This window comes from Nothobranchius furzeri, chromosome 2, assembly GCF_043380555.1.
Source record: "Nothobranchius furzeri strain GRZ-AD chromosome 2, NfurGRZ-RIMD1, whole genome shotgun sequence".
NCBI lineage: Eukaryota > Metazoa > Chordata > Actinopteri > Cyprinodontiformes > Nothobranchiidae > Nothobranchius > Nothobranchius furzeri.
In genome coordinates this window covers 84,687,862-84,710,180 of record NC_091742.1, presented here as the reverse complement: position 1 = coordinate 84,710,180, position 22,319 = coordinate 84,687,862, and the positions used below count along the sequence as shown (strand labels likewise).

The 22,319-nt window shown below is 41.9% G+C and overlaps 2 protein-coding genes across 4 annotated transcripts; both read left to right on the top strand.

The window, feature by feature from the left end:
* Positions 1-1,072: 1,072 nt before the first annotated feature.
* Positions 1,073-10,924, top strand: ovol1a (ovo-like zinc finger 1a). 2 transcript variants are annotated; one of them, XM_015946241.3, is made up of 5 exons: positions 1,073-1,533; positions 8,773-8,993; positions 9,100-9,312; positions 9,920-10,064; positions 10,150-10,924. In XM_015946241.3, exons 1-5 carry the CDS (start codon positions 1,434-1,436, stop codon positions 10,482-10,484), a joined length of 1,014 nt encoding a protein of 337 aa, XP_015801727.1. In that variant the 5' UTR covers positions 1,073-1,433; the 3' UTR covers positions 10,485-10,924. The 2 variants fall into 2 exon arrangements, with proteins under 2 accessions (XP_015801727.1, XP_054603357.1); XM_054747382.2 differs by lacking the exon at positions 1,073-1,533 and adding an exon at positions 1,712-2,752.
* Positions 10,925-12,507: 1,583 nt separating this feature from the next.
* On the top strand, positions 12,508-22,111 carry mus81 (MUS81 structure-specific endonuclease subunit). 2 transcript variants are annotated; one of them, XM_054747381.2, is made up of 16 exons: positions 12,508-12,591; positions 12,800-12,942; positions 14,539-14,668; positions 15,109-15,194; positions 16,895-17,017; positions 17,077-17,157; positions 17,230-17,318; positions 17,386-17,670; positions 17,756-17,883; positions 19,903-20,015; positions 20,148-20,267; positions 20,349-20,444; positions 21,047-21,175; positions 21,248-21,351; positions 21,557-21,640; positions 21,846-22,111. In XM_054747381.2, the coding sequence occupies exons 2-16, from the start codon at positions 12,802-12,804 to the stop codon at positions 21,910-21,912; spliced, it is 1,776 nt and encodes a 591-aa protein (XP_054603356.2). In that variant the 5' UTR covers positions 12,508-12,591; positions 12,800-12,801; the 3' UTR covers positions 21,913-22,111. The 2 variants fall into 2 exon arrangements, with proteins under 2 accessions (XP_054603356.2, XP_054603355.2); XM_054747380.2 differs by lacking the exon at positions 12,508-12,591 and having other exon boundaries at positions 12,629-12,942.
* The last annotated feature ends 208 nt before the right edge of the window (positions 22,112-22,319 follow it).

The window sequence follows — 22,319 nt, the reverse complement described above, 5'->3', positions numbered from 1 at the left end:
CCAGGACCCCCCTAACCTGCTTCCAGAGAGCAGTTGTTAGTCTCCCCATCATCCTCTTGCGACTCCGCACCTTAAAGCAGAATGAAGACGAGGAGGAGGAAGAGAAAGAAGAGAGGAGAGCTGGTCCAGTGTGCCAGGACGTAACCACATTGCTCCTCCTGAAACCGAGGTTCGACAGTCCGAAGGGCCCTCCTCTCCAGAACCCCTGAATAGACCTTACCAGGGAGGCTCAGGAGTTTGATCCCCCTGTAGTTGGTACGGTACCAAGATGGGAGGCAACTATGTCCACCCCACTTGTTAATCTAGTTGACTATAATTAGTAGGGAAGACATTTATGTCACTAATCGCGTCTCAAGCATGATAAAAGACAAGAACGAAAAGGAGGAATAAAAAGGCCAGATTAGGGACTAAATAAAAGTTGGATCAGAAGCGGAAATATTAAAATGACCTTCATAATAAGATGCAAATCAATGCACAGAGAGTTCTTTATGATGCTTCATTCAAATAACGTAAAACACATGTGCTCCATATAAACTCTTCCTTCCTGTTACTCCCAAACACCTGACATCCTCTGACCTCCTGAAGATGTTCCTCACTAAACATTTAACCCTGATGTCTGGTGTTTCTGTAGGAGTTCACCACTTTTATTTGGAAAAAGAGGAAGAAAAGATTACCCAAAGGTCAAAACAACTTTCGGTGTTAAAAAGTCTGAATAACTGGCTGAAAACTTACTTTGAAATACGTTTTTTAGCCCTTAGAAAAAAATCTGCTTTTTTAAATCTGACCTAATATTTTATCTTTATTATAGTTCAATTAAAACACAAAAGAGTGCTGCTGTTAGTCTCCTCATCATCCTCTCGCGACTCCGCACCTTAAAGCGGAATGAAGACGAGGAGGAGGAAGAGAAAGAAGAGAGGAGAACCGGTTCAGCTGGTCCGGGCCTAACCCAGGATCCCTCCAGCTTGTTGTCACCGTTATTTTCTGCCGCGCATGCGCGCTAGTGCCCGTTTCCTGCTTTTTTAAATGAGTACCTGCTTTTTGACCCACCTCTGCCTCTGTGTGTGTGCACGCGCGCGTGTGAGATCAAGGATATCTACCGTTTTTTTTCACCCGCTCTCACACACTCCCGTTATTTCAGAGCGCAGGACTCCTCTCTCTCTCTCTCTTTACCTACCCGAGCTCACCTGAGCGGACTCACCTGTCCGGACGTCGACACGTTTCTCCGAACCGGACTCTAAATCTGGGAATTTCGAGGAAGAAGAAGAAAAGTTGGATGTTTCAGAGAGAGGAGAGGAAAGGTGGAAGGAGGAGGACCGACACCTCCAGCTTCCTGCTTCTAAAAAAAAAAACTCACCTGAGTTTTTGACGTCGCGAGAGCGGCTTTTGTCCAAAAGTTCCCTCCGCAGCCAGAACCGGGCCGAGCCGATCCGAGCATGCCGCGGGCCTTTCTGGTGAAAAAAGCCAACGTCTCTCCGGTGAAGCGGAACTGGAGCGAGCTCCCGGATCATGAGCGGGGAGACGTCTACATCCCAGGTGAGTGCACGCTGCAGCTCCGGGCCATGTTTGCTGTTAAGGACGGAAAAACAACAACAGGCACGCGCTGAAACCGGCACCGGGTACGCGGTCCGGTGTGCTTACGCGCATTTTGGACCACGTTTTTCTGTTTTGGAGTCAGTCGGTGAGGAAGGCAGGTGGGGAGGAGGGGTCCCGTTGTAACGGGGCAACTGTGAATAACGGGAAAGCGTCGCCAATCGGTTTTATAAACTGCGTTCAAATCCGGAACCGGACTTTTTGAACTTTGACGTAATTTAAATAAAAAGAACAGATTGAATGAGTTAGATCCGGTTTTCGGGAGCAGCCTTAAAGTAATCAGTGGCTTTTCTCACCGACCTTTAACCCCTGATTGCTGCTTTCTTCCTTGTTCAGCTGCTCTTAGAAACTCTCGCGCAGGTTTCTCACCTCAAAACTGAAATAAAAGTCATACTTTTCTTTCATTTTACGGCATTTTCTCCTAAATAATTATAATTTATTTGTTAAACCCAAAGCTGAACTATCTAACGGCCCAAGAATGACTCAATCGTTCTGCTATACCTGTCAAATCCCAACGTTTATCGCCGGTTTTTACATATAAATGACTGGCTGAGGGGGGAGCCACGTCTCCCCCTCCTCTGAACAATCCCCATTGTTGCCGTCGGCGGAGGTTTTATTGTAGCAGCACTCCGGTATCAGATAACAAGTAACGGACTACACCCTAAACCTGTCTCCTCTCTCACCCATCCCCTTCCCCCTCAGACCCTCTTCACCGTTACCTTTTAATCATCTCCATCCGCTGATGATTTTGACACGTGTTTAGTTACTTTAATTGTTTGTCTTTGTGTTTTAAACGATCAAATAATTTGTTGTGCAAAACTGAAAACGTGATCACTGCACTTTCTGTGATGCGTTTTTACGCATCGAAACTGTAAATTGGAGCAATTAAATAAGCGAAACCCCCAGTTGGCATAAAGTCAGAGTGCTAACGAATTATTTTTCAGGATTAAGTCGAAAAAATCTGCATAATCCCAAATTCTGTGACTGATTTTTATTATGTAATTAAAAATAAACCAGGAGCGCTTGTGCGTGATGACGCATACTCATCCACCCCCTCCGACAAAAACCCACAGCAACGGTCTCAGTCCTTCAGGTATGTGCCGTTACTTGATGTACCTGCCTGGCGTGCGTTTGCGTGCGTTCTCTGGGAACACGCACACAGGTATGATAACTGCCTCGAGAAAGTGCGTCCAATAGTTTTATTATGAAACCAGAAGCCATCAGCTTTGACGGTTTTTTCTAAACGGTGTGTGTGTGTGTGTGTGTGTGTGTGTGGGTGGCTTATTTATCTCCAAACCCACAAACATGTGCCAGGGCCTGTTTCTGATGGATCGTCAGTCTGAGTCCCTGCGGTTGTTTGTAACTCTGACTTGGAATGCAGTTTTCTGAGTTTAGACAAAACTGTTAAAGAAGAAACCGTCACATCATTTTGGTTTTGATAGGACGCGAGGAATAGCTGTAAAATAATTCACAAAGCCATCCTCTGACCTCCTGCAGATGTTCCTAACCAAACATTTAACCCTGATGTCTGTTTTTGTTCAAGTTCGCCATTTTTATTTAGATAAAAAAGAAGAAAAGATTATTTAAGGTAAAAATATCTTTTGGTGTTAAAAATCTGAATGAATGGCTGAAATTTTTATTTTGAAAAACACTTTTAGCTCTTGAATAAAAATGGTCTCCTTTTTAATCTGGTTTTATGTTTATTGTAGTTAAACTAAAACACAAAAGAGAGCTTTTAGTCTCCTCATCATTACTAAACAGTTTTATAAAATCATATATAAGACTAACATTTTCTCTTTTGAATATCAAAAATGTTGCTGTTCAACAAGTAGGTTACCTAATTTTATACAGCATTTTGTTCTTTGCAATTCCCTTTGAAATTGTGTCAGTGAGCAGTTTTTCTTAATTTAGCAAAAAAAAAATCACTCAGACATTTAGGTGGGACTAATGAAAAAAATACAGCTGTTGGCACAAAGCAATAATTTTACTGACCCCAACAGTGGATTAATAATGTAATTTTATTGTCTGATTTATAGTAGGTCAAAGCTACAAGTTTGCATCTTTATATTTTATTGGGCCTATTTTAGTTTTTGTCATTTGTTTTGGTCAGCTGTGAATTTAGGTGGGCTTCTTTTGCAATAATTTACCTAAATCCACTTATACTTTTGTAGTAGGTTATATTCAGCATCTCTACTGACTTTGAGGCTGCTGAAAAATACAGGAAATGAAAACCAACACATTTTTCAACTCTTATGATTTAAAAATGCAACTTTTAAGGCTTCTTTCCCATGAAGGTTGTCTAATTAGCATCTCACAAAAACAGGTGAAAAGAGACTCTGCCCCTAAACTCCAGAGAAAATCCCAGCATTGATGTTAACTTTGTTTTCAGTTTCACAATTTTAAATATGTTCTTTTACAGTTAGATAAAGCCAATCTGGTTGATGTTTACATCTAGGATGAGCTAGGTAGGCTAAGTTAAACAAAGCTAAGCTAACTAGCTGACAGAACTTTTATCTTGGAACTCGGATCTAGAATGATGTCAGACTTAACAAGATCATCTAACTGATTTGAATAGTTAAGCTAACTATCATTAGCAATACAAGCTAATAATGTTGCAAGTTGCAACATGTTCCCTCGGTTGTTTCTGATCCAAGCACTGAAATAAAAATGAAAATAAAGTTTATTGCTTTACAGTTTCTTGGTTGTAGGATAGGGCTAGGAATTAAAAAGCTTAAAAGTTACTCCTAGCCTATTTTTTGTCTGTATGATTTAACTAAATAAATACACTTCTTATTAATCAGTTAACTTATAATATCGTCACTGAAATCTTGGATCAACTTCCTGTCTCTGTGCTAACGCTGCTTCAAAGTTAATGTTTATTGAATGGAGGAAAATGTAACGGACCCTTCGAACAGCAGACAATACACCTTTAGCAAACACACAGCGGCTCACACCTAGTGTTTGATAAAGTTATCTACTGAGTGTTGACTCTTTCTGTCAGGCCAGCGATGCCAGGAATTAAACATAAAACACTATCAGGAGAATAAAAGGCATCACTCTTCATCTTTTCCCCCTTTCCTTTTGCCTTTTCTGTTTTAGAATTCAAAGCATTTGGCTATTTGGCACAACCCCCTTCACCCACTTCCTCCCAAACACACACACACACACACACACACACACACACACACACACACACACACACACACACACACACACACACACACACACACACACACACACACACACACACCTCTCTCTCTCTCTCTCTCTCTCTCTCTCCCTTATTCATTGGAGATGGGGGGTAAGGAGGGGTGAGCAAACAATACAAGATGAGATTAAATGTCCGGCTAGCAGCAGTCACCACAGAGACACTGGAGAGGATTCATCATGAGGTTTCAGCTCCAGTTTGCTTTTAACAGCTGAGATTTGGTCACTTTGGATGAATTAGTTTTCATCTTGGATTTGAAAAGGATCTGTCAATTTGATCCCTTTTAAATGTTTTTTTATTGACTTTTAATGGGAAAGGGTACTCTATACATAAATTAGACTAAATTTACATGCTTGCGTTAAAAAAACACTCAAGTTTCCATTTTGATTACTTCATAAAACATTATCTAATATAGCAACATGCCCCCGCCCCATGAAAAAGGTAAGCCTAAATTAGGATTTGTTTTTTTGCGCATTTAAGTCAGTTTTCCATAGTCAACATCAAATTTACCTTTCAGTATTCATTTGTTACGGTGGCCTTGAAGGTTCAATGAAATACAATTCAGTTCCATTTATTTGTACAGCGCCAAATCTCAAGAGTCATCTCAAGGCACTTTACAAAGCAAACATTCTAATTCAACCTACCTTTTTGAAGGGGGTTGTTCCAAATAGCCAACCTACATATAGAGTTCAGTTAATTATGCCAATTAGTTAAAAGTTTCCTATTTAAGGAAACCCAGTCCTAGAAACCAATACTCATACTAAACAAGCATGTAGTAACAGTGGAGAGGAAAACTCCCTTTTAACAGGAAGAAACCTCCAGAGGATCCTGGCTCAGTATAAGCAGCCATCCGCCACGATCTATCATTGAGAAGACAGAGAACACATGCACGCACGCGCGCACACACACACACACACACACACACACACACACACACACACACACACACAGTTGAACTAGTAACAGCATATCAGATGTGTGCGGTTGTAAGCACATTGTGTGTACGTGAGTATATATAGGTGTATGAATGGGCATTTGTATGCCTGTATGTGTATGTATGTTTCTTTGTACAAATGTGTACATAAAAGTATATATGGGTTTATATATCCATGTTAAGTGCACAGTAATTTCCATATGAGTTAACATGTATTCATTTTAGCCATTGGCACCTACGTTGACGTTTGCTGCCTGTGCTAGGATAACTGCACAGGAGGAAATTGTTTGTGGAAAGGTAAAAAGTAATATTAGGAAATTGAGGTAGAAGTTGAGTACCTCAAACTTTGATAAACCTAAAGAGGAGTTTCATCCATAGAACATTTGAGTTATTTTAATTTGTTGTTGCAGAATGTTCGTCACAGAGACAAGTCACAGAGAATTTGACCAGCAGCGATTTTGTTTGTATTCAGTCAAACTCAGCAGATAAAAAAAAAAAAAACTTTTTAAAAAGCAGGAAATGAAACAAAATGATCAGTTATATTCTTTGTGTCAAATCAAGTCAAAACCTTTCTGCAACAGAAACACCAAAGAGTTTTTATAATATCCCAGAAAGTAAAAATATATCATCTTTAAAGATACTTAGTTTGCTGCGCCACCCCAAATTTATCAGTGGCCCCCAAAGCTGTGGCTTTAAAATGTTTCTAGGTCTGCCCCTGGGCCTTAACAAGAGTGTAAATGCAATGGGATCAGATTTTAAATGCAATTATGTCAACAAGAATCAAAAACTATAAATAATGTATTTTGCCCTTCATATTTGAATGGCGTTTGAGTTTTTCTAATAATCTGCAAAAATGCACATCTTCTGTGTACACGTGTGTGTGTGTGTGTGTGTGTGTGTGTGTGTGTGTGTGTGTGTGTGTGTATGTGAATAAACTCACTCCTGAGATCAAAGTCTGCGAGTGACATTTCTCTACTAAATATGCAGCTGAAGCAGCGCAGAGCCGTTATTGTCACTGCGTACCGTTAACTCTGGAGGTTTACAAATCACCTGTTGTGCACTCTCATCCTTAAGGCCGGCTGCAGGGCCTCATTTGCATCTACATTTGGGTTTTATCAGATTGAGACCCGGCAAACTAAACTGATTCATTGTTTTCACAGCAACCAACCACACCTGGCTCAGGCCTACCCGAACACATCCGCACACCTTTAATAAAAAAGCTGCCCGGTTTCTCTTTCTGCCACCCACTTTCCTTGGACTTTTGTTTAGTTCTGCTAATGCACAGGTTCAACACACCCTGACGTACAGCCCTGTGCAGGTGGATTGTTTGAGGAAGGTACACAGCCGGTGCTGCAAGACTGTCTGGTTGAACAAGTCTAACTGTAATGTGGATGTCTTTGTGTGTGTATGTGTGCACGCATATGTGTGTGTGTGTGTGCGTGCGTGCAAAACAAATCGCACTAAACAATAGGCTAAACAGGAGCACACCCATATGCACAAGCGCATATATTCATATCAGCGTTTGCTAATTAAGTGATTGTGCAAATATGAAACGGTGCAAGAGGGACACCTGTTGTGAAACCTAGTAATGGGACAAACAAACGTTGTCTCCCCCTCCCTTATTCAACATAAATCGAACTCACGAGTCACACCCTGAAAAGCTTCTTTTAATTCTCTTTACACTTTTATGAACAGAAATCACAACGTAAAACAAATAAGGCCCTAAAATGCACAGAATATTTAATTTAATGCTGTTCCTAATCTGCTCCCTCACATTTTATAAAAAGTATATTTAGAACCACATTGAAATCATTTTTGGTTCAGAGTCAACATCAAATTGGACAATGTCAACACAACTTTACACTGAAACGGCACAAATAAGAAGAAGAAATTATCTTTTCTATAACGCCTCTCTAGATAAAAATCCCAAGGAGCTTAGCGCTAAGCACTTTAAGTATTTTAGCATGCGTTAGCCAGTTTGATTTTCACACAACAAATGATATATTCATAGAGATTATTTTGGAGATTTTTTAAAAAGGCCCAAATAGTTTTAAAATATAAATTTGTTGATTAAATGTATCTCTAGAAGTAGCTATTGCTAGCATAGCATTGCTAATGACAATAACATGTTTAATGTGTTTGGAATGTAGAACAATGATAAATTATAGTACTGAAGTGAAAAAATGTGGTAATGTTTTCCAAAAAATCCTTTAAAAATCAACCGTGAGTCACATTTGCTGAACAAACTGTAATAGAGTTATTTTAGCTCATGCTAACAAAAATGTTAGCGTAAGCTAAAATGAAAGGAAATGTCTCGCAAACTATTTCTGTAGATAATTTTTACTGGCACATGTTGTTACCATATTTTAATGTTATATTTCAGTAAATAAACTGCTTTCTTATCGTTTAGAATAGATTAGGAAAAATAAAGATTATTATATTCTTTATATTTGAGGTCATCCTGAAGATTAAACCTATGTAAAAAAAATCATTGTTTATTGTCCCATATAATTTAAGACGTACTTGGAGGAAAAAGCAATATTTGTAAATAAAACATTGTAGATGTAGTGAAAACTCTGAGCCACTGTGAGCAATCAGTAGATAAAGATCAACAGGTGTGTGTTACTTTTCCATTTTAATTATCTTCATTAGCTGTTCTTAAAAAAGGTTTATTCATTCTTTTAAGCAGAGTTAGGGTTAGTCAATTTTATGTGCTCTAAAGTTAAATGTTTATTCCTAGGCAAAATATGGAATATTTCTTATTCGTGAACATAAATACGTCTGTATTTAAACATTTAATATAATATTCTTTTTTAATTAATCTCTAAACTTCCTAGAAAATTTGCTCAGGAAACCAATTAGCTCATGTCTTTTTAATATGACCAGCATTCATTATCTGCTAAGAGCAAACTGACTTTGTCCACTGGGACACGGCCAAGATCAAACACAGAGCAGACAAGCAGAAGTTTGACTAATTTTTTATTGTTTCCTGAGAAAGATAAACATAATAACTACTCTTCCTTCCTTGTTCTGTCACCAGTTTCCATCTTCCCCCCATCCGTCCTGATGGAAGCTGAGGCCAGTCCTGCTGAGACCATTCCTCTCTGCCTCACCAAGAACTCTCAGTCAGACTCTCACGCCGAGTTGCCCTCTAGCACGGTCCTCGGAGAACCCCAGAGTCCGGCAGATTCACCCGAGACCAGGTCAGACATCAGGAGGAGGTGGCAGACCAGCTCCATTTATGTCCGATCCAAAATCAAGGTGAGAAAAACCAGTTTTAAATGAAGGACAAACAAATCCCTCGTAAAGCATTAAATAATATTTCTAACTCTGCATTAATGTTTATATTTTATCTTTTTTATCTCAGGTAACTACAGGTGAGTTGCCTCCTGACTCGACTCCTCCCCTTCAAGCTCCTCCCCCCATTTCCGACCCGTCACCTGTAACTCCACAAGCCACCGTTATGCCAGCCGCCCAAAATCCTCTCCACGTCCCTTTAGAAGTTGTCCCTGTGGCAACCGAATCTCCAAGTCAGAATCAAAACCCATCACCAGTAACAACAGGAGGATATGTGTGTCAGGTGTGTATTTGAGTTTTATTTAGTTCTCTTTATGTCGTGAACTTCTCTAAATGCATGACTGTAATTTTGACATTTGTTAAGCTGATTTGTTTAGTGACCAACACAAAGCTGATTATCATAAATTAAACATGACTAACAGCAGAAGAGGCAATGCATCCCCATACCATGATGAAGCCTCCCCCGTGCTATAGTATATGCCTTACCCTTCACTACCACACCTTTAGATAATGCAGCTCTTTCTTTGTACAGGTGTACTCAATTTGATGTTTGCTAATGTTGATTAACTTTGGTGGCCAACTTTATTGGAGTTAACTTCCATTTCAAATTTGACCTCCGAGAGTTTGCTTTGCTAATGGACAGAGATGGTTGACCCCAACAAGTATTGTGTAAAATTTAGGTAAAGATGTCCCATAATGTGTATGGACCGGAAAGCAAGGAGGGGACAACGATCAACTACAACACCACCAAATTTTAGCATGTCAGTTAGCTGTGGTGGCCATCTTTTATCAAGCACTAAATATAAATACGTAGAAAAAAAGTCCTTCTAAATCACAAAGACCTGAAAACACGGTAACCATGACAGGACTGTGCTGTTTTTGTGTTCCAGGTTTGTGAGAAGACATTCCAATACCAGCGCATGCTAAACCGACATGTCAAGTGCCACAACGAGACTAAGAGACACCTGTGCACTTTTTGCGGCAAAGGCTTCAACGACACCTTCGACCTCAAGAGACACGTACGCACACATACAGGTGGCGATACACTTTTATGTTCATGTATGATCATGGGATCATCAGATGAGCCAACAGTTTTGACATTCTTTAAATGTCCTTCCAGGTGTCCGACCATACAAGTGCACCCTCTGCGACAAGGCCTTCACCCAGCGCTGCTCCCTGGAGTCCCACATGAAGAAGATCCACAGCGTCACCCTGAAGTATGCCTACAAAGAGCGACGCAACAAGCTGTATGTCTGCGAGGAATGCGGCCACACGGCAGGGACTCAGGATGAGCTGCTGCTCCACCATCACTCACTCCACCCTGACAGCACGTTGCTCAAGGGGAAAGTTGCCAGGAGGGTGGGCGGAGTAGCCGCCGGCACCGGTGGGGGGTCCACTCCAGGTTCTCCCCAGGAAGGGGACAGTGACGACACAAATGGATCAGCTGGGCAATAGGTGGTCAGGATAAACTCCGGAGATGAAGGAGGGAGGAGCTGACTCATGGACGGGTAGAGGGTAAAGGGGGCGGAGCCTAACCGCACACTAACAAGAAGAGCAAATCAATTGTATTTACTGTAAATATGTTTGTATTTATCATCGTGTCTGGATTTGGGTTTTCTATTATTAATTGTATGATGCATCAAACAAGTCTGACTACAGTCAGTCAAAACATTATGACCCTTTTGTGGGTAGTGAGACATCAACACCACATAAATCTGATCAGATCTTGTAAGTGAAGACGGCGGAGGTGTTTTCCTTAGTGCATCTGGTCATTCTGCTTTGGCTCATTTATATATATTTTTTGTGGGACTGTATTACCTGGACTTCTCTGTACAGTAGAAGAGATGTGTTTTCTATGGAAAGTCTTTATGGAATAAAGGGAGTAATATATAAGACTGATCAGATTTTTTTTTCAATTAAAAAGTGACTTTATAGAATGGTAAATGGCCTGTATTTGTATGGCGCCTTCTTTTTTAAGGTGTAACTAGATTTTTTTTCCAGTCTACAATTAAATCGAGCCACAATATTCACTTGCAAGACATTCAAATCTCTTTTAAAAGTTATCATTTTAAATCTTTATATGAGTTCAGATTAGTGGTGAGACTCTTAGGTCACACCAGGAAGTGGTCTGGTGGATCCTAAACCTGATCCAGTCATGTGAGTCAGACCAGTTCCTCAGACATCATTTCAACATCTTCATCTCTGAATTAGACTAGGATTAACTCACACACCTGGTTGGAGACTGGATTTAACCATGCTGCATTTTTAAAGAGTTTTGATTGCTGTCATTTGTTGTGTCTGACAACAGTTTTAGGAGTTAATGAAGAGGAGCTAAAACATCAGAACTCAGACTACTGACATCCTTCAAGGTGCTATAGACACTTCCTGTGTCCCTCCACAGCTGATTGGCTGTGAGACATTAATTGGCTTTTTGTTTTTTGGGGCATTGGTTCATTTGCATTTTTATTTATTCAGAACTTAAACAGTTACAATAACAACAACAATACTACTAATAATAATGTGATTCTTTACATTTTAATTTAAACATCTTAATTTCTGGATATATAATTGTTATCTCATAGGGACTGAAGCGTGCTCTACAAAAGGCTCTCTACAACAGGATTTATTAGTTGATGTACAACTTTTTTTCAGACCTTGAGTAACAGTTTTTCTGGTGAATGAATCATCTGAGACCAAATTAAGTATAAAATCCACCCATTTTAGATGCCAAGATAACAAGTTATACATTGTTATTGGAGGGGTTTATGTTTTAGGAACTGATATATTTAACTGTTCCGGCTTCCCAGAAGCGTTCATGCTCTTTGTCCTGCTGCTGTTATTCTGCTGCCTCTCAGAGAGCATTGGACTGACAGTGCGTGTGATTGAAAAAGGCAGCGGCTGTGGTTGTTGGGAGGGTGAGGCTGGATTCCTGATCTCTGTTGAGTCTTGTTGGAGGATTCCAGCTGCCTTGAGCCTGAGGAAAAATGGTTCCGTTGACAATGGAATAACGGTCTGGAAAGCTAACTGACTCTGATTGGAAAGTTGTTTGTTGAATGACACTTTCTGTCATGACCGTGAATCAGAAGGTGGAGAAATGTAGTTTTATGGAGACTAAAAGACACTTTCCAAAGATTACCTTTTTACGTTTCTTTAATAGTTTGTCATATTTAATTTAATTTTACTTTTTTATGTAACATGTTATTGTTTTTCTTTGAAAATGAAAGGCCTTCGGTTATCTTGAGGTGACAGATAAACAGGGAAAACATAATTGTTTCTGTGTTCTAAACAGATTTTTGCGTCACTAAATAACTAAACTTAAATTTAAAAAGAATAAAGTACGAGTTATTATTTAGCAGCAAGGTTATGAGAAAATAAGCCATACTTTAAAAAAAATTTAAACTCTTCACTTTCCAGTTGCGTTTCTTCCTATTACCGCTCGATGTCGCTGCTCACATTTCCAGCGTTTTCAAACACGTGGGTCACGTGACCTACGTAAACACGGAAGTGATGCGTATCTTTGAAAGCAAGGCGCTTGAGCAAATGCGACTCTACTGAACAATAAGTTAAGCAACATAAAAAAAAATTAGAAAAAAATGACTCACCTTATTCTCTTCTAAAACGTATTATTTTAAAATGTGTTGTTATTTGTTTGTAAAAAGTTACCGTAAACATGCTAATAATGTTAGCTTTTCTTTGTTCGTTGTGTTCTTTCTTGTTTTCATGCTTTATTATGAGTTTACTGGATCATCTTTATACTGTTGGGTCCACAGGAATGCCCGGTTCGGAACCGACTCAGTGGGGTCGGAAGCGAGTCCTGCCATCCTGTCCGAACCCGCTGTTCCTTCAGTGGCTAACCGAGCTCCGGGACGAGGCTAGAGAGAAGGGCCAGAAGGCCCAGTACACCTACCAGAAGGTAGAGAGACGTTGGCGGGACCTTAAATGCTGACCCCATAATATCTGCATCTGTAACCATGACAATCAAATGTCATAACGGCACAGTCTAGCTCATTTAATCAACAAACGTACACAAAGGTCTTAATCAGGGCCGTTGCTAGCTATTTTGGTGCCCTACGCACAAAGGCTTCGTAGTACCCCCCCCCCCCCCCCCCCCCGAAAAAACAACACAATAACACAGTATGTGCAAGTGCTTCGCCTTAAATTCTCTTTAATTCTCTTGTATGCTGGCTGTGGGCTGTGCTCGGTTTGTAGGTGTGCTTTAAACCTGATTCATGCTTCTCCGTCTACGTCAGTGCGGAGACACGCAATGTCCTTGTGGGCCTGCTGGAGAGCTCCGCAAGGACGGATGGAGTCGAGCACTCTTTTCTAAACATCCGTCAGTCGAGACCATCGACATATATACGAGACGGTCGAGACGGACAATGCCAGCTTGTGATTGGTCAGGACGGACGACGCTGTCGTCTACACCGCCGTCACTGTGCCCTCAAAAACATAAAGAGAGCCGAGGATAACTAGCGGCAGACACGGAGCAGCATGAAGAATACCTTGCGAAAAAACATGAACGTTTAATTCCCCCGTGACTGGAGGAGTGAAAAGATGCGCAGCAAGTGTTTAATTTGTGTACAGAAATGACAGGAAACGTGGGTTTAGAGGTGGTGAGCGCATGAAGAGATGGAGGAGAATGAGAGACAAATTTGTCCGTGTTAAAAAGTCTCTTATATACAAAAAAACACAATATAAACACACTATCCTGGACCGATACATGACAGGATACCACAGAACAGCGCTACGCCCCCTGTTGTCCTGCCAGGGAATTGCTTTACAACACTCTCCAGGAGACGGAGAAGCATGAGAGCAAAACGCTTCCGTCAATCCATGCGTGTCTGTCCCTTGTGGAGCTGACGGAGAAGCATGAACCAGGCTTTGTAATTCCTGGTCAGGGCTGGGTGATGTAGAAGGTTCAGACGTGATGGCTGACAACTGATCTTGAGCTCTTGAACTGCTGGTGGATGGCTGATCTGAACTTTTGGCTTGAGCTCCTCCTTGAATGTACTTGTTCATTGAGCCTGCATTCAGACACAAAAAGATAATTTGTCATATTCATTCTATAAGAAGATAAAAGTTTTAAACCATGGTAAAAAAATACTGCAATAGATTATTTATAGGTTTATATTAGCTTATAAATCACTGGCATGTGACATGACTAAATCCAAAACTATTTAACCTTTATTAAGAACTAGAGGGGGACGTTATGATGTGTCACGGTCCATCTCCTTTTTTTTTTGTATTGTTTTCTCTCTGTAAACATGCTGTTAACTTGCTTTGCACATCTTCTAATTGAAATCTGTCTTTATCATATATATCATTCTGGTATATTATTTTTTCATAAGCTTGCGTTTGGTGCCCCTCCCCCAGCGTGGTGCCTTACGCGCTGTGCATGGTGTGCGTGGTGTGCGGAGCGCCGGCGCTGGTCTTAATAACAACTGTAACGATGTGAAATCTGCTGAAACTGATCAGAAATTCCAATAATTCATATTTTTTCTTTTTCCAGGCGATTAACTCCTTGAACAAATACCCACTTCCACTGGAAAACGCGAAAGAGGCAAAAATCCTCCAGAACTTTGGAGACGGAATCTGCAAAATATTAGATAACAAGCTGCAGCGATACTACAGAGAGAATGGTAGGATGAATGGATGGACTAGTGATAGTTTAGTGAACCTAACTGTTGTTATGATGCTTAAAACACAGCAAGAACATGATTTGGAAAACCAGTTAATTTAGTGCTTATGTCATTTATTGATTCGAACATTTATTTGAAATTGTTGTTCAAAATGAACTTTCTTAACTAAAAGAAACACGACGTTAAAAGCAGGGAACGATACATATTTTTAAAAGCCTGGTTCAAGTGATAAAAGACAATAGCTTCTTTATTGGGCTGTCTATTCATTTATATATATATATATATATATATATATATATATATATATATATATATATATATATATATGTATATATATATATATATAATTTGGCTTTTACTCAGTGAAACTGGATCAATAGATAAAGGATAATGAGCAGGTTAGTCACATTTATATGAACTGATTTGCTGTTTTGCTTCAGGGCCCAACGCACCAATCCACGACCTCCCTAAAGGAGCGCCCCCTGCTGGCAGCTCAGATAACAACAGCCTGGCTCCTTCCAGGAAGGTGAAGTTTTATCTCAGATGCATTTTAATTACACCTGTTAAGAGACCAAGAGGATAACTGTATCAGTGTAAAACCGGTATAAATGTTCAGAAGCATGTAGTTGAAAAAATAATCTTTTGAAATATTAAAAGTATTAGTTACTAGATGAATATATGTATGTGGATATTTAATAGGGCTGTCGCGGTTGAGGAATTCCCCCTGCGGTGATTCAGGGTGGCTTAATGTTGCGGTGTGCGATATTATTGCAGCACTTCTTTTTTTTTATTGCAGTACTATCTAAACATAATGTTTACACATTTAAAAAAGGTTAAAAATTGCCGTGCCTTCTTTTATAACACTTTACTGAATGCAGATCAAAGGGCAGTAACAACACAGATCGCAGTAACGTTTGTTTCTCCGACAGTCGGAGTCCGACTGAACTTAAAAACAACAAAATTCAGGAGGTTAAACTTTTAAATGCAAATTTGGCTGCAGCATCTAACAAATAAGAAACAAGTCCCCATTTTGTTTAGTTGTTTTAAATCAAGCATAAAAAATTACATGTACCGGGCGCGGGCGCGCCGGGGGGCGGGCGCATAATCATTTCACTTTCACACACACACGAATGACGGTGATTTATAGCTGGGTCACGTCCTTGTTACCCACAAGGAAAACCAGCATGTTAACCATATACGGTTTGAGACAGGATCTGAGAGGGGTGGCAACATTTCCAGCAACACTGAAAACCCTCTCGGATGGTGCGCTCGTTGCACTAACGCACACGTACTTGCGTGCGACTCTGGCGAGCAAAGGGAATCTCTCCCGGTTGTTGCTCCACCATGTCGGGGGGGGGGGGGGGGGGGGGGGGGGGTTCTTTAGGGTCGATGCATTCCTCCTGCAGGTAGCGAGTGAGCTCCAGCTCGGCTCAAACTCTCTTCGGGACGGTTGCAGAAGCAGCGCTTGTCCGGGACTTCAGCAGGTCTCCGAGCGTTTATTATTATTTTTTTGCCGCTGGTGGCAGCTCCGTCTCGGCCAAGGACCCTGGCTGCGCAGCAGCTGACGTACTGAAAACCAAAGTGCTCCCAAAGGAGCGAAGTGACGTTTCGTTTTGATACCAGTGCAGCCATCCTTCTCAACATGCATCATTGAGTTGAACCAAGTTCAGTAATCGCGGTGGCCCATGATGCAGCGTGGTGGGTTTCTTCATATTGCGATATTTCATTTTTGCGGTTACCGCGACAGCCCTAATATTTAATGATGCTTAACTGTTAAAGTTAAAGCCCTATAGTCATCATCACACACTGGTGAAATTACATCTCCACATTTGACCCATCCCCAGTGGGGATGTGAGCTACAGCAGTGGATGTGCTCGGGAGCTATGTGGTGGTTTAACCCCCAATCCAGCCCTTTAAATAGTCTATTACACATGTGCAGCAAACTTAACATCAGCAGTGATTTTAGTGGAAATTTTAAACATTGTGTGTGTTTCAAACAGAAAACCAAACAGCTGAGTGATCACAAACTAAACTCAGCTGGTTTATAGAAATGTCACATTTCACCACTCATTAAAAAGTGGGACAAAAGTCCGGTCGTGTTAGAAGAGTCACGTCCTGTGTCCACCAGAGGGAGCTTCAGGACACCTCTTATTTAGTTTATTTGAAGCGTCAACAAACTGATGTGGTCTTGGTTTAAAAGCTAAAGTGTGACGTGTGACGTTGCAGAAGCATCCTGCAGGTGGTGGGGAGAAGGATGGAGGAGGAGGGAAGAGGAAGAGGCGCGAGTATGTACCCCAGAAGAGGTCTGGAGGATACGCCGTGCTGCTGACTCTTTACAGACACTCCCAGGTACGTTCCTGCTTTAGCTCTGGGAGCAGGAAGCAGCACCTCACTCTTCCTGTCTTCAGATTCCAGGGAACAAAGGTTACATGTTGAAGATGGAGCTGCAGGCAGAAGCTCAGCATTTCTGTGACAAGTCCTTCACTGTGGTAGGTGTCCCATCCTCCCATGTCGTCCTTCCTGCTGCAGGCTTGCGCCTGACTCCTCCCTTCTGTCCACAGCCAGATCTGGGCTGTAAGTACACGGCCTGGTCGACTGTCAGCACGCTGATCCACAAGAACCTGCTGATGAAGACTCACAATCCTGCAAGGTTCAGATCCGTCTTTGTCCCGCTGCTGCGGTGAGAAAAGGTGTCCGACCTCCTGCTTCTGTTTCAGGTATTCTCTGACCTCAGAAGGTCTGGATTTGGCTGAGCGGCTGGCGTTGCTGGAGCCGGAGATGACAAACGTCCCAGAGGTGGACGGGAGAGGAGGAGGGAAGCCTGAGGAGGAGAAGGAAGGGGTTGTTGATCTGACGTGTAGCGATGAAGGCGAGGACATTCAGAGTCTTCCAGAGAGGAGAGACCCAGGTGGGACGTGTTCATCAGAGAATCCCAACAGAGAACGTCTCCTACCTGGAAGCTATGACATCATCCTGTGCGTGGACTTCGTCGAGACCACCGGGTGAGACAGAGACGTGTCTCCACACATTGATGCGCAGACTGCTTGTCCCTCATTGACCTCCGTACCTTTTGGGTTGTTTGTGCAGCGGCAGCCATCACCGCAAACATGAGCTGGTCAAGGAGCTCCAGAGGAACGGGGTCGCCTTCGACATCAGGAAGCTGAACGTTGGAGACTTCCTGTGGGTGGCCCGGGAAAAGGTCACACCTGTTCCAGGTAATATGTGTCCCTGCACCTGCCCAAAATCCAGACAAGCACACTCAGGTCGACGCTCCAGCTGTGGCTCTCAGAGCCTCGGAACACCAGGAATCCCATCCTCGTCACTCTGGTGGTTACTTTTATAAGGAGAAACTCGTTTTTCCGCTGGAGCAAATGTCATGAAGGTTGCATCACTGATGGTTCTTCCTCTGGATCAGGAACTAAAGCTCTCTCAGGCAATGGTTTGGAACTAGGGATGCTCCATATTGGCATTTTTACCAATATTGTTTCACTCCTAATTTCCGATACCAATGTACACTGCTGACAAGAATTAAAGGAACACGTTTTTTTATTGGGCCTGGCATGAAATCAATTAAACCTGTCTGATAATTTCCTGGCTGATTAAGCAGCTGAGGGCATTGTTGATCACTTTCAGCTGTATTGGTGTTCATGGACTTAACGACAGGTGCACTAAAGTGGCAGCAACTACAAAACCCTCCAAACAGGACTGGTCTAACATGCAGAGGTCATTTCAAGTTTCTCCCTCTTGATCTGTTTCGGCTGGTTTTCCACTCGTGCTGGCTTTGGCTCTCTGCTGGCAGCATGAGGCGATTCCTTAACCCTACAGAAGTTGCACAGGTTGTCCAACTTCTCCAGGACGGCACATCCACACGTGCTGCAGCAAGAAGGTTTCATGTGTCTCCCAGCACAATCTCCAGAACATGGAGGAGATTTCAGGAGCCTGGCGGTTATTCTCGGAGAGCTGGACAGCGCCGTAGAAGGTCCACAACCCATCAGCAGGACCGATACCTGCTCCTTTGTGCAAGGCGGAACAGGCTGAGCACTGCTCGTGCCCTACAGGATGACCTCCAGAGGGCCACTGGTGTGAATGTCTCTACCCACACAATCAGGAACAGACTTCAGGAAGATGGCCTGAGGGCCCGACGTCCTGTAGTGGACCCTGTGCTCACAGCCCAGCACCGTAGAGCTCGACTGGCATTTGCTCAAGAACACCAGAATTGGCAAGTCCGCCCCTGGCGCCCTGTACTTTTTACAGACGAGAGCAGGTTCACCCTGAGCACCTGTGATAGACGTGAAAGAGTCTGGAGAAGACAAGGAGAACGTTATGCTGCCTGCAGCATCGTTCAACATGACAGGTTTGGTGGTGGGTCAGTGATGGTCTGGGGAGGCATATCCATGGAGGGACGCACAGATCTCTATGGTGCTCTGACTGCCATAAGGTATCGAGATGAAGTCCTTGTACCCTTTGTCAGACCCTACGCTGATGCAGCAGGTCCTGGTTTTCTCCTGATGCATGACAATGCCCGGCCTCATGTGGCAAGAGTATGCAGGCAGTACCTGGAGGATGAAGGAATTGAAACAATTGAATGTTCTTCACGGTCCCCTGACTTAAACCCAACAGAACATCTGTGGGACATTATGTTTCGGTCCATTAGGCGGCGCCAGGTTTCTCCTCAGACTGTACAAGAGCTCAGGGATGCCCTCACACAGATCTGGGAGGAAATGCCACAAGACACCGTCCGTTGTCTCATTAGATGCATGCCCCGACGTTGTCAAGCATGCACACAAGCTCGTGGGGGCCACACAAGATACTGAAAAGCAATTTGAGCTGCAGAAATTAAGTTTTTGAAATAACGGACTAGCCTGCCACATCTTCATTTCACTCTGATTTTAGGGTGTCTACACAATAAGAGCCATCTGCAGGCTGATACCTTTTATTTCCATTAAAAGACTTGGCATCCTTTTGTTCCTAAGACATTGCCCTGTCGTTATTTGTATAGATATCCAACTTGATACGGAGATCTGATGTATCTAATGTGTTTCTTTAAAGTGTTCCTTTAACTTTTGTGAGCAGTATATGGTGTGCCCCCTCTCATGACTGAGTCTCAGTAGGAAATTTGAGAGTCTCTAGAACCCTTCAGAAGGAAAACGCTGCTCTAGAATCTGTTAGAGTGAAGCTGCAGCAGAGTTCAGGGTTAATGGACATGAGAACAATCCCATAATGCTCTGTTTCAGGTCAGCTGAGACCTCCTGCAGGCAGGGAGCTGGTGCTGGATTACATCATCGAGAGGAAGAGGATGGACGACCTGTGCGGGAGCATCATCGACGGGCGCTTCAGGGAACAGAAGGTCGCTCGCCTTTTTATTTTGTTATTCTGTGTTAAAATCTGTTTAAAGTGTTTACAAAATAAAAGTCTTTAAGCAGAAAGTGAGTCAATCAGACAGGATTTGGTTGTAATTGAAACATTTCTCTCATATCAGTTCCGGCTGAAGAGGTGTGGTCTCAGGAAGCCTATCTACTTAGTGGAAGGGGGCGGGGCTTCTGCCTCTCACCTGAGTTTACCTGAAAAGACGCTGCAGCAGGCCATCGTCAACACACAGGTACGAGTGTCTTATCGTCATTTTTAAAATCCAGATAAATAAGGATTCTGTTTTATTCTGCTGTCTGTTTCTTTGTCTTAGATAGTCGATGGGTTCTTTGTGAAGAGAGTCCAGGATGTGCGTGAGTCGGCCGCCTACCTCACCATCATGACCCGGTTCCTCACCAAGCTCTACCAGGTAGAACCGTCTCAGTGAGCTCTTTTACTTCAGTGGAAAAAGTCGGATGAGGGGAAGTTTTACATTTTGTGGGTAAAAGTGGTAAACCTCCCAGAGATGACTAAACGATTCCGTGGGCAGACCTGGAAAAGCATCGCTTAGGAGCTCACTTTGATCGCACTATGTTTTCTATGTGTAAGCTTTTATTATGAAAGGGTGTTCTGGTTTGGCCTTAAAGGTGTCATTTATTGAGTAACGAACGTCACATCAGCTTTTCTCACATCACAGGATTAGGAAATCTTCTTTTATCGGATCCTTTCAAAATAAAAGCAGACCTCTCCTTTCACCAGGAATTAGAGCAAGACATCATGTTTCCTTATTAGACGCCTTTTTAGATTATTTATGCATCTAATTTCAGTAATTTGGATTAAAAACAGTTGCACTTCATTTCATAATAGCAAAACAATTTTACCATTTTATGACTTTCTGATCTGAAAGAAGCCACGTTTCCCCTCATTTCTTTGTTTTTAAACATATTTACTGATTTATTTTCACACATCAGCCCTGATGCATCATTTAAGACTTGAGAAATGATCCAATCTGCTTTTCCGAACTCTCTTCAGAACCAGACGCTGATCTGTCGCTCCAGAGAGCTGGAGGGGGATGTAGTGGGGAAGGAAGATGGGAGAGGGACTCCTTCCTGTTCTCTCATTTCTTTTGCTGAGTTCAACTACGGAGCCATGAAGAACAAGGTGAAGATCTTCATGAGTGAAATGTTTCTGTGAACATTCTGATCCTAGTTCGCCTTTTTCCTCCCTCCGTAGTGTCAGACGGTGAGAGAGGTGTTTGCCCGACAGCTGATGCAGATTAGCGGCTTGTCTGGAGACAAAGCTGCTGCTATACTGGAGCGCTACAGCACCCCACACAGGTAAACCAGTTCAGCAAACGCTCTAAACCTGAAGAATGGTTTTACTGACATAAAAACAATTAGGACAGAGATCAAGGATCATGCTGCAGATTAACCAGCAGGGGGAGGCAAAGTCTCCTTAGGGTAAAAGAAGAAAACAAAACTTTACATGCGATCAGCTGAGCTACACTCTGCTTTAATAGATGTAAAATATGATCTTTTCCAGTCTTCTTGCAGCTTACGAAGCGTGTTCATCTGAATCAGAGAAAGAGAAACTCCTCTCCAACATCCGATGTGGGAAACTCAAAAGGTTTGTTACACCCCTAATGAAGCTTTTATTGTGAAATAGTTATAACAAACACCACCTGGTTTGAAAACGCATGGGGATTTTCCTCATGTTTTTATGTTTTATTTGAACTTTTTCTAATTTATTAAACTTATTCTGTACCCAAGTCTTACGACCGAAGTAACCAATAAAAAAAACTCAGAATGACTGTTCTGGTCTCTTTTTGCAGGAATCTGGGTCCAGCTCTGAGCAGAACAGTTTATCAGCTCTACTGTACTCAAGGAGCCCTTTCTTGAGCCCGACTCGCCAACAACATCTGATCATTTCTCTCATTTAGAATATTTAACCTGTCTCTTCGGTTAAACTTCACAGATTCATTCTGAAACAGCTGAAGATAATTATGGATATTTTTGTGTTGCTGCTATATTTCAGGAGTTTTGAATCTTTTATGAAGAATTGTAAAATTATGTGTCAATAAAATTGTATTTTGTAACATTTTGGTGTGGACGTGCAGATTTGATGTTTCTGAACCAAATAAACAAGAGAATTCACATTTGGTTTTAACATGGTGCTTATGTAATAAAAAAAACATACGAAAGTTAATAAAAAGTTTAAAAAAAAAGCAGACGAATGAACAGAAATCATTTTTAGACATGAATAAATTAAACCTTTTGTGATAGAGTGGGAACTCTGGAAGTTATTT

Coding starts and splice junctions, on each gene's coding strand:
- ovol1a (XM_054747382.2), top strand. CDS start 2,623: ATGACGCATACTCATCCACCCCCTCCGACAAAAACCCACAGCAACGGT. Junction 8,994..9,099: donor ATGTCCGATCCAAAATCAAG/GTGAGAAAAACC, acceptor TTTTTATCTCAG/GTAACTACAGGTGAGTTGCC. Junction 10,065..10,149: donor ACACGTACGCACACATACAG/GTGGCGATACAC, acceptor ATGTCCTTCCAG/GTGTCCGACCATACAAGTGC.
- mus81 (XM_054747380.2), top strand. CDS start 12,700: ATGCTAATAATGTTAGCTTTTCTTTGTTCGTTGTGTTCTTTCTTGTTT. Junction 15,195..16,894: donor GCCTGGCTCCTTCCAGGAAG/GTGAAGTTTTAT, acceptor GTGACGTTGCAG/AAGCATCCTGCAGGTGGTGG. Junction 21,641..21,845: donor CGATGTGGGAAACTCAAAAG/GTTTGTTACACC, acceptor CTCTTTTTGCAG/GAATCTGGGTCCAGCTCTGA.